At 38.2% G+C, this 12450-nt stretch overlaps 1 protein-coding gene across 1 annotated transcript in view; it reads right to left on the bottom strand.

Moving 5' to 3' along the window:
- Positions 1–12450, bottom strand: part of LOC107653199 (disks large-associated protein 4-like) — a 165954-nt gene that overhangs the window by 22239 nt on the left and 131265 nt on the right. The window contains exons 5-8 of the mRNA XM_016439866.1: positions 11466–11593; positions 10458–10480; positions 10057–10259; positions 6830–7049 (exon numbers count right to left, since the gene is read on the bottom strand). Coding sequence (XP_016295352.1) covers positions 6830–7049; positions 10057–10259; positions 10458–10480; positions 11466–11593 — 574 coding nt within the window. The remainder of the gene's footprint in view (positions 1–6829; positions 7050–10056; positions 10260–10457; positions 10481–11465; positions 11594–12450) is intronic.

The raw sequence follows: 12450 nt of genomic DNA, 5'->3' as shown, positions 1-12450 counted from the left end.
CAGTGTTCAAAAAATGCTGGGAAATCTCTTCATGTAGCCCTACAAGAGTGATTACTGATAAACTGTCTGAAAAAAAGAATGTCACGTTTTAGAGAAGAAAAAAAATCACCTACTGACTTTCAAAGCTGCTACACAGTAACGACTTTCTACTTCGAGGACCTTGATAGAAATGTAGTGGAGTGAAAAGTACAATATTTGTCTTTCAAATGTAGTGAAGTTAAAGTCATAAGTTCCCAGAAAAAATAATACTCAAGTAAAGTACAGATACTCAAAAAGTGTACTTAAGTACAATACTCAAGTAAATGTACTTAGTTACTATCCGCCTCTGGATATGAGTTTATGACACAGTTGTGGCTCAGTTCCAGATTAACAGCATTAGAGCCAGTCGCTCGGCCCCGGGGCCCCGGCCAAACCTCGCATGGCCTTTCTGCGAACACACAGAGGACAAGCATCCAAAATAAGACCAGACCGAGGCACTGTGGCTTCTGTGAAACACAAAAGGAGAAATTCTGACGTATCTTTACGCAACTCTTATTCATATGACACTTCATCGTGACCACATGCGTTAAAAAGCCATCGCATGACTTCAGAAGACACGAAATATACAGCATGAGTAAATGTGGACTAGTTTTATGATGCTTAACAGGCATTTTATTGCATAGATGATATAATGTTAATTATTACATAATATTGACAATATTAAATGCTTAGTTTTATTATAAAAAGCTCTGTAGTTTTAAAACATAATGTAACACAATACAATGGACGATCGAGAGATAAACATTCCTCAAAAGCCTGTTGGACGTTGTCTTATGCATAAGAACTAAAATTATTTTGTGCTGCAATGGAAAAATAACAGCATACAGGTTTAAAATGTACATGCAAGTGAATAAATGATTAAAAGCATGTTGGAAATCATCAACTAAGTTCGCCACAATCACTTTAACCCTATATATATTTATATATATTTTTTTTTCCTATGTCAGGCTTTACAGAGCTAACGGAGTAAAAAGTACCAGACTGCTTTAAGAAGATAAAACTAGTTTTACTTTAATTTCAGAACATTATTTGAGTGAAATTGGTTTAAAGAGCCAGCCATTATAAATCTGCCTTTGGTCCATACAAGTCATAAATGCAAAGACATGTAACAGACTACACTACACAGACAGAGCCAGTTCTTTTCATCCCATTCAAACTTGTAATCCTTATTAGGACGTGTTTTTAGATTAAGTGCACATCTTCTCTCCAAAGCACAGCCAGTGTTTACCAAGAAGAGAAGCAGTCTGCTGAAAGTAGGACAAACTAGTTTGTATGGCTGTAAACTTCAAAAATATTAATGCATTTCTCCATGCAATGGAGAGTAACTTATGTTTGGGTTTAGATATGAATCCTGCATCCTTTACATATTTAGCATGAAGAAGAAGCAGCAAGAACAATGCATGCTCTTTTCAAATGTTATGTTATCTCTCCCTGACTTTGCAATGCAAACAATGGCATTCGACCTGATTCAAAACACAGAAACCGGCCTTTGCGTGGGATTGGATTCAGATCTCACACGTGCAACGCACGAAACGCTCTAAAACAGCATTTTAGCATGAAAAAAGTGCAAGCTGTCACGTTCAGGTAGGCAACTCTGTCATGCCTCGCCTGTCTAGACAGATGCATCAACATAAACACACCTCCACAAGCCACAGCCACATGCTAACGTGAGCTAACCTGCTAACGAATCAAAATATCACTGAATGAAACACTAAAGCGATCCACGGAAATGCATGTCTGGCGCTTAATTGCGTTTAATGGCGTTATTATTCGTGATGTCCTCCGACCTCGAGCTCATGCCAAAACCAGCGCTCGAGACGCCGCGTACAGAAATCCACACACCTTTTCCTCTTCCTCTGTGTGTGAAGCGATCGCCGTCGACGGCGTACTTCCATCGCGTCGCGTACAAAAAACGATTGAAAGATCCACTGAAAGGTTATTTTGTTTTTTTTTGTTCTGTGATGCTTCCGAACCCACCCGCTTTAATATCCTTCCGTTCAACGGATCCCCACCATCCACGTCTCGAGGAGTCGAGGAAAAAAGAGCCGATCCGATAATCCGCTTCCAGGACGCGGGATTGGAGAGAGACGCGCTCGAGGCGTCCACTCACCGCGCTCTCATTGGCTGGTGGGCGGGGCGTACGTGCTTGACGCGGTCGAATCAGAATCGCCGTCCGTGCGTCACACAGAATCCCAGCTTGCCTTCTCTTCACTAGGGATGGGCGTTACCACTTCTTTTGTTTTCGATACGATACCGATATTTTTCAAGGCAGTATCATCGATATCGATACCGATTCGATACTTCTGAACTAAACTTTTAAATTATGAAATGTATTAAATTATTAAATTACTAAGAGTAAAATGGGTAATGATAAGCACTTAACTTTATGTTTAAAACGCATTTTAACATTCAATACGCCTTAATTGTAACTTATTAGGTTATATTTTTGTTTACACATGGTTCAAATATATATATAATATATATATATATATATAATATATTTGAGTATCGATACTTTCGATACTCGCGTCAGTATCGATATATCGATACTTTGGATCGATACGCCCATCCCTAGCCCTCACTCACAACTCTCTCCAGCCTCGTTCTTTCTTGAGTGAACCGCCAGCGTCAATACATCATTTTCATACCACTGACGCTAAACATTCTTGCAAACTGTCTAAACATGCAGACACTCATATAAGGAGCTTTAAGTAGCAAATTCTTCATTCAGAGAACAAATTTTATTTCTGAACATGAAAAATGTACACCTTGGTCCGGACCTCGGTGACCTCATAGCTGGCTACAGGCATGCTTATGCTCACTTATAAGGCACTACATGGTCGGGCCCCTCAGTATGTGTCTGCACTTTTAACTTTATATACACCCAAGCATCACGTGTGCTCCTCACAAGCTAATGGCTGTTCGACAGACACGCTTGCATGCGATCTGGAGGGGACAGAGCTTTTTCATCCTACGCCTCTAGACTTTGGAATGCACTCCCTTCTTACAATCAGAGATGCACAGAATCTATGTACTTTTAAATCTCATTTTTTTTTAGGTTAGCTTTTTCTTGATTATTCTAAATTTTATGTTTTAGTCTGTTCTTTTAAATATGTGTTGTCATTTTTATGTGTTTGTTTTATTATGTAAAGTGCCTATGGCTTTAAAGGCGCTATATAAAAATAAAGTTATTATTATATTATTATTATTAGATTACAGAGGTGGACAAAGTACACAACTCCATTACTTAAGTGAAAGTACAGATACTGCTGGTCAAATATTACTCCATTACAAGTGAAAGGTTGTAAAGACAGATTTTTACTTAAGTAAAAGTACAGAAGTACTTGCTTTTAAAAGTACTGAAGTACCAAATGTAAATCTGAGATGTCACAATTTCTAAGTGTTAAAATGAACTGCATCCTAGTCTTACATTTATCATATGTTTTACTTCATTCAAAGGAATATTACTTTTCTAAAAGAAAAAAAAAAAGTATTTTTCTACATTGTGGTCATGTGACCCCATCATACTGTATGTTTATAATTCAGCAAGATATCCGATTTTGTGTAAAAATCTTTAAAATGTGGCACTCTGATCAAATGGAAGACATTTATGCCCATATTACTTCTGATTCATCCATCACGCTGGAAATGGAAGGTCAAGTCAAGCGCATTGCATTCTGGGATACAGTTTTTCATGCAGTAAGCTGCTCATTTATAGTATGCATACTGAAAAAAAAATCACAATCAGAACTGCTGTGCACAAGAGAGTAGTATGCTATTCCGAACATAGCCATGGACTGGGCAAAATAGCACAGGTTTTGTTTTTTTAATGCAGAAGAAGTGCAGAAGTGGTAAACAGATGGCCAAGGTTTGGTTTTCTTGACAGCTTGCTACCTAAACTAAATAGCATTAGCCAGATTCCTCTCCAAAAATAGACTAGATTTCATTATATGCTATTCTGAGTGTATAACTGTGCTTTGTTCTTACACAAGCGGTCGGCCTTTTCAAAACTGTTCAAGACCATCATGAAATTATGGGAATGTTGTCCACCTTTCATATATTAAATCATAAGACCTATCAAAATACAGTAAAATGCAATACAAATAAAGTAGATCAACTGCAAAAATCAGACTCAGGCCTAGTGGCTGCTGGTTTATCAAGACTTGTGCCAAACTAATCTGCTTGATGTCGGTTAATTCCTCTGAAAACCTGCTACGATGAGGTTTAATTTGTGGATGGAAGTTTTGCCAGAGTTGGTCATGATGGGCTGAGAAACATTAGCCGTTAAGCTGAAGGATTCATCTCCGCAGGACACCACCAGTGCTAATGTAGGTCAGAAGATTTTGTTTATGTGTGTGAGAGAGAGAGAGACATCTTGCTGTGACACAGTTGGCAGTGGTCATCTGAGACGTTATGAATGTTATGACTGCAGCTGTCTAATGGATCTTGTATGGAAGCTTAACGTAATAAAAAAAAAAATCATAATTATGAGTTTACATCAATTAAGACTTTTTTTTCCCTCAGAACTGCAAGTTATAAATCTCAAAATTCAGACTTTTTTTCTCAATTGTGAGTTTCCATTTCGCAATTCTAACTTTTTCCTCAGTATTGTGAGTTTATGTTATGTCTCACAACTGCAAGTTAGAAACTCATAATTGTGAGTTTACATCAATTCTGACTTTTTTCCCCCTCAGAATTGCCAGCCCGATCTCACGGCAATTTGTACATATTTTACTAGGTGGCTAATTTGTACGAATTTATACGACCTCACTCGTACAAATTCATACGATTTGTGCTAAATTGTACGTATGTTACGAGTTGCACAATTCGTATGAATTTGTACGAACTACCTACACCTAGACAAATCGTACAAAATCGTACGAGTGAGGTTGTACGAATTCGTACGAATTAGCCACCTCGTAAAATACGTACGAATCGGTCGTGAGATAGCGTTGGAATTGCAAGTTATGAACCCACAATCGAGAGTTTGTATCTCACAATTAAATTTTTTTCTCAGATTTCTGAGTTCACATGTTTTTTTCCTCGCAATTCAGATTTTTTTCTGTATTCTGAGAGTTAAATTTCGCAATTCTATTTTTTTCTCAGATTGCTTATTTTACATCTTGCAATTCTGTCTTTTTCTTGCAATTGTTTTTTCCTCTGTATTCTGAGTTTAGATCTCGCAGTTCTAGTTTTTTTCTCAGATTTCTGAGTTTACATCTTGTATTTCAATTTTTTTCTAAAATTATTTCCCACTGTATTCTGAGTTTACGTCTTGCTATTCTCATTTTTTTCTCGCAATTCAGTTTTTTTCTGTATTCTGACTTTACATCTCACAATTCTATTTTTTTCCTCAGACTTCTAGTTTACATCTGGAAATTGTCTTTTTCTAACAATTCTGTTTTTTCCTCTATATTCTGAGTTGACATTTCACAATTCTATTTTTTCTCTGATTTCTGAGTTTTACATCTCGCAATTCTGAAAAAAAAATTCTCTGATTTCTGAGTCTGATTTCGCAATTCTGTTTTATTTTCCACAATGGAATAAAAAAAATTAAAAGTTATTACGACTTTTTATTTCACAGTTCAGACTTTTTTGTCTTGCAATTCTGAGTTTATATATCACAATTCAGACTTTCCTTCTCAGATTTGCAAATTCATATCTCACAGTTGCGAGTTTATACCTTGTAGTTCTGAATTGCAAGACAAAAGTCCGAATTGTGAGATAAAAAGTCGTAATTACCTTTATTTTTTATCCCGTGGAGGAAACAAACTTCCACAATCTTGACCACATGAAATGAAAGGATCAGCTCCTTCCAAAAGCCTTTGTCTGTCTCCACAAATAGACCAAAGTAGTCCATGTGTCTCATGCACTTCTATATAAGCCTTTTGAGATGAAATGGGTGAGTAAATGATGAGAGAATTTTCATTTTTTCAGGTGAACTATCTCTTTAAGACAGTCGACATGGTCTAGCGGCTGTTTTTACCCTCACACCATGATTCCAGATCATCTGTCTGGACTTGCCCACATGCGGACCTCTCAAAGCAAAAGAGATCCGACTTCACACTGAGGTCTTTATTACTGAGAAAGATAAACAAGGCCTGTTTGATTGCACTGACATCACCTTTGGAGGCAATAAAATGACATCATGATCACTGATGTCCACGAGATCTGGACATTATGTTGCCTATCCTGGACTTTGTCTACTTTATCAACACCCTTGTTTCTGCATGTGCAAATTCAGAACTATCCCTGTGATACACGACAACCAGGTCTATTTATTTTCTTCTTTTTTTTTTTTTAACGGCAAAGTTCAAAACAACATCAATTTGAAATAGAAAACTTTTCTAACATTGTAAATGTCTTTACTGACACTTTTGATTATTTGCATCCTTACTGAATAAAAGTATTAATTTCTTTCAAAAAAAGAAAAAAAAAATTATAATAACTCCACACTTTTGAACGGTACTGTAAGTTTATTTAAAGAAAAAATTATAAGATGTTTTGCACTGTGACATTTATGATATTTAAAAATATGTTAAAGATGTTATTTAAATAGTAAAATACATCATGATTTGTTTTGTCTGGCTTTTAATTTACGCTGGTGTAAATTATTTGTAATACAGTATGTATATTTACTTAAAATCTGATGAGATTCCCTACTGAAAATAATGAAAATGACAAAAGTAAAATGTTTGGATACAGTACAATAATGAGAATTTAAGGAATGATCCATGGTCCATGAATGTGATCCTGTATGAGTGTGCGCTTGCATGTGTTTAATACTCACCGGTGGCACTGTTATAGCTGCTGATAGATGAGGATATAGGTGGTGTCTCGTCGGAGTCCACGGAGCCCGTATCGTCGTCTTGAGAGCATCCGGCCTGGATGGCGCGCAGGTAACTGTGGCTCCGGGAGCGGAAGCAGGTGGGTGTGGGCAGATCCAAGGCCTCCACCGCCTGAGAGTCCAGCTGGCTATAAGCCGCGCTGCTCCGGTAGCCCTGCTTCACCTGAAAGGACACGTGCACATTGAAATGTCCCGCTCGAGGCCTGCGGGGCAGACGACCGCTGCCCACCCACAAACGCACCTCGCACGGGGTGAGATGCAGCCGGCGCTTTAGGGTGGACTGATGCATTGTCGTGCAGACATGAGGAAACGCCAGGTTTCCTTGAGTGGTTTCCATTCAGTCTAATGCAACAACTGTGGCATGACATGAGAAAACAAATCCTTAAATGTATTCCTTTCACAGTTGTACTGATCCTTGTCTGTGGATGAGGAGTTTGGTTTATAAATTGATATAAAAATGCTTGGAATTTAGACTATATTTCAGCAAAAAATCATTCAGAAACATCCCCCACAACTGGGAAAACTGTAGAAAAAAAGAAAAACATTATGTGTATTGTTTTGTATTTGTCTGTCAAAAAATGTAATTAAATTATTTCAAAAATATGTATTACATAATATAATATATAGGAAAAAAGTATATTTTACTTACAGAAAAGTTAATCCTGTTTTAGGTCTAATAATACTGTGGCCTTATTGTTTATGATATTTTTAAAAAAATACTGTAGTGTGGAAAAAACTAATGACATGTTATTTAAACAGTAAAATATTTATACAACATGATAGTATTTTTTGTCTGGGTTTTCATTTATGCCGTAGTAAATTGTCTGTAATACAGTAATACAGTATATGTTTTATTTTGAATCTAATGAGAATCCCTATTGAAAATTACAAAAGTAAAATATCTGCATTACAGTAATGAGAATTTAAGGCAGACAGTGCATCGTTGTCATGAAAATATGTTGTCATGAAAAATGTCATAATGCAAAAAAAAAAAAGGAAGAAAATTCTTAAATGTCCTAAAAAGGCTTGTTTTTAATATTTATGCAAGTAATAAAAAAAAAAGTATTTGATTTTCCTTTTGCTTAAATATAATTTCCCCCTTTGTTTTGCTCCAAATCCATCAGGCAGAATGCAGAGAAAATGCCTCAGAGAGTCTATCAACTCCAAAATGATTCGGTTAAATCTAAGTCTTTTCCAGACTAACCTGCAAACAAACACAATCACGGTTCATAATCTCAAAGCCTCAGAGTAAAGAGTAGAGAGAGAGTGTTTGTCCAGCAGGAGACACATCTCACAGAGACACAACAGAACAGGAGGCTTGTGTGTGTTTGTCAAGGATAAATCTGACAATTAAAGACAAACAAACAACAGATACACATACCAAACCATACCGAAGAGCTCAATAAATAAAAAATCACAAGCTAATTCCCAGGAAAAATACTTATGAGTGCTGCAAATTAGCTGTTGTCCTCATTTTTCCTGACTTCTTTCCCTTTGCATCTCAGAAACAACTTCTCCATGAATCATCCATCAGTCTTCACAGCACATTATCCCATTGAGCAAAACAGATCTTCGAAAAAATCAATTCTCTTTCCTCTTTAGAAATCATTTCAGAGCCTCGTCTCGCTTCAGGAGTCTTGATGTCTCCATCAGTAGAGCGAACGCTTGAGTATCTCGTCCTGATAACATGCCCTCGAACTGATTTCCCACCCTTCACGTCTCCTTAGACTAGCTTAAGGATGTCTTACAGCATTTTAATCTGGAACACTCCGTTCCTGAGGTTAAGTAATCAGCAAAACCTCTCTGACACATTTCAGCGTTCGCTCTGTGATGCAAAGCGTACACATTCACAAGAGATATTTTACATCTGAAGAAGAAAATGTGAGAGACGGTGCCAGAGCAAAACTCTCTGCTAGGATGCTTGGCTGCTGTGGTTTCTAGAGGGTTGCCATATGGTTGTTAGAATGTTCTGGAGTTGCTAAGTGGTCACTAGGGTGTTTTGGGGGTTGCTATGGTGATGCTAGAATGTTCTGGAGTTGCTATGTTGTTGCTATATGGTTGCTATGGTGTTTCTATTTGGTTTATAGAGTGTTGCTATGTGGTCACTAGAGTGTTCTGGGGGTTGCTATGGTGTTGTTATGTGGATATTGGGGTGTTCTGGGGGTTGCTATGGTGTTGCTATGTGGATACTAGGGTGTTCTGGAGTTGCCATGGTGTTGCTATGTGGTTGCTAGGTTGTTCTGGAGTTGCTATGTGGTCACTAGTGTGTTCTAGGGGTTGCTGTGTGGATACTAGGGTGTTCTGGGGTTGCTATGGTGTTGCTAGGGTGTTCTGGAGTTGCTATGTGTCCACTAGGTTCTTCTAGAAGTTGCTATGGCATTGCTATGCAGATTCTATGGTGTTTTTGGGGTTTCTATGGTGTTGCTATATGGTTGCCATGGTGTTGCTATGTGGTTTTTAGAGTGTTGCTATGTGGATACTAGGGTGTTCTTCAGCAGGTGTAATGTTGTTGCTGGTGTGTAGTGTGTATGCAGCAGGTGTAATGATGTGGCTGGTGTGTAGTGTGTATGTAGCAAGTGTAATGTTGTGGCTGGTGTGTAGTGTATATGTAGCAGGTGTAATGTTGTTGCTGGTGGATACTAGGGTGTTCTTGGGGTTTCTATGGTGTTGCTATATGGTTGATATGTGGTTTTTAGAGTGTTGCTATGTGGATACTAGGGTGTTCTTGGGGTTTCTATGGTGTTGCTATATGGTTGATATGTGGTTTTTAGAGTGTTGCTATGTGGATACTAGGGTGTTCTTGGGGTTTCTATGGTGTTGCTATATGGATACTAGGGTGTTCTAGGGTTTGCTTTGCTGTTGCTTTGTTGTTATTAGAGTGCTTTGGGGCTCGCTATGATGTTGCTATGTGGTTGTTAAGGTGCTTAGGGGTTACTAGGTTGCGGTAACTAGCGCATTCTAGCCATTGTTATGGTGCATTGCTGTGTAGTTGCTAGGGTGTTCAGGGGTTGCTATGTGGTTGCTACGTTCCTCTGGGAGTTGTTAAGTAAGAATATGCACTACTTCATTGTGCATTACACTAAAAACATATACATACTCCAAGTAATATCAATAATAATAGTAACAGTGATGCTTTAATAACTTGAAATGAATGAAATGATGTTTGTGACCTGGCCCATGGTGGACCCTCGTCCCAGTGTAGAGCAGCGCTGACCGAATCCCCCATCAGCGTCCCAATGCAGCAGACCTGCTTCATCCGCTCCCATCAGACAGTCCAAGTTATCCAGGCTGCGATTGGTGGAGACCTCGCATAGAGATGGCATACGGCTGAGAGAAACACACACAAACACCAGAGAATGAGTGCAGGAAACGGCTGATCAACATCCCTGAGGAATCTAGAGCTGCCCCTGATTTTCTAGTCGTTCATTTAAGCCATTAGTCGACTAATTGCACGTTTATATTAATTTAATTATGTAAATATTTATGGGTGGGAGATATTTTAATTACTTATTAATAAACAAGTGCTTTCTGAGTCAGTGTCAGCTGCAAAGATGAAGTTGATGATGCTGACTCGCCATCTCCACAGTGACAAGCCTTCAGAGAGAAATGCAAGTTTAATACAGAGTACATAATCAGAGAGTATTTGTTTTCTATTTCATTTGGTTAATTTTAAAGTAGACATTTCAAGCTTACTTTAGATATATATCTCATGTCTGTGAGGCAAGTAGCCTAGATGCTGAGTTTCGCTTCATTTTTGTGATGCAGAGACCGAGGCGGCAGAAAGCGCATTCTGTTTGTTTTCTTTATTTTACAAAATCAGAACATATTGTTGCTATTGTGAGTGTATACAAATAAAAGTAGACTCTTTACAGTTTCGAATGATGTATTACTCTTATCCGCATGAGCAAAAATTATGGCGTACCCTATTTTGTTTCCACTATTATTAGGAGAAACCAGTGATCGTTCCGGCACCTGCATGTCACGCAGTAGCACTCTAAACAGCTTCCACACTCCGCACAAACACTTGAATATGCGCCTAATAGCACACATTTATCTCAGTTAACGTTAGAGCGAGCGGCCGTGCAAAGCTGCTTCTACTTAGGCTACATGTTTCAATTTCAAATGATAAGCCATATTTGTGCTCGCTGAAGAATAGGCGATCATTTGGATTTACTGCCCAATATACTGTAAGGACCAGCCGTTATTTGTCTGTCACGGACACCAACTGTTTTTTTCTTTGACTAACCAACTAATATAATTTTTATTAGGGGGACAGCCCTAGAGGAAACCTTTACATCCTTCTCCTTTCTGCCACTCCACTAGTAACATTTGATTTTATTTTCAGTAGCGAGCGAGAGCCAGGTGCAGCACAGAGGAACAGTTCTGACCAACTTGACCAAGCTATAAAATAAATACATAAATAAATAAAGTTCAGTGAGGATTCAGTCAGGATGGTGGTGGAGGTGGTCGTCGTGCATCAGGATGCTTTGTAGTGAAGTTTAACAGTGCTTTTATCGGACAGAGTGAAAGTGCGTCTGAGTGGTCACGGGATCAGAAGGAGGCGGGGCTAAGCACTAACCTGTGCAGGTGCGGCACTGAGGCGGCGCTCTGCAGAGGAGACCACACCACTCCAAACTGCTCCCGCATGAAGGGACAGGGGCTTGGCCTGATAGGAAGGGCCGTTACATGACCATTCAACATCAAAGTCTGTTGTTTGTGTCTAAGATTCATCAACAACTGACTCGACTGCATAACTTTCCAAATAAATTAATTATAAATGATCTATTTCAAGCTTCAATCCAGACTCAAAACCTATTTTTCTCCCTGTTTCTAACGTCTCATTGACAAAAATGTTGTTCCAGGACCAACAAGGATGTGTGTGTGTGTGTGTGTGTGTGTGTGTATATATATATTTTACTTTTTCAGGTCTAGAAATCACACTTTTAAAATGTAGAGGTTTTCCAAGACAGTGAGAACCCTGGAGCTTCAAAGAAAAAATTATTGTTGAGAGGGTGAAAAAAATAAATAAATATTTTTTAAAAGTTGTAGTTTACCGAGACTTCAGCAAAAGTCTCCATCTATGAGAAACAATCAAGATATTAAAGAGATCTTTTTTTGTATTTTTTTTTGCTATGGAGAAAGTGAGTCATGTTTAAAGAGTATCAGTCGTCCTGTGCCTGAACTCTTCTGATATGAAGCTTTTACTAATTAACCTGTCAACATACTGCCATCCGCTGGTCACAATGAATATGTTCATGATGCCATCAGTGCTGAGATGTTCAGTTTAGGATATTTATTAAAGGGGTCATATGATGCGATTTCAGTTTTTCCTTTCTCTTTGAAGTGTTACAAGCTCTTGGTGCATAAAGAAGATCTGTAAAGTTGCAAAGACTAAAGTCTCAAATCCAAAGAGATATTATTTATAAAAGTTAAGAGTCAGCCACACCTACCTAAAATGGCTCGTTCTAACACACCCCCACGTATCTACCTCACTATGTGGGAAGATTTGCATAACGCCGCCCAAATGTTCACGCAAAGAAAGAAGGCATAACTTTTATTCTCGC

This window comes from Sinocyclocheilus anshuiensis, unplaced genomic scaffold (genome assembly GCF_001515605.1).
Source record: "Sinocyclocheilus anshuiensis isolate Anshui unplaced genomic scaffold, SAMN03320099.WGS_v1.1 scaffold143, whole genome shotgun sequence".
NCBI classification, from domain to species: Eukaryota; Metazoa; Chordata; class Actinopteri; order Cypriniformes; family Cyprinidae; genus Sinocyclocheilus; species Sinocyclocheilus anshuiensis.
This window is presented reverse-complemented; position numbering and strand designations above follow the sequence as displayed.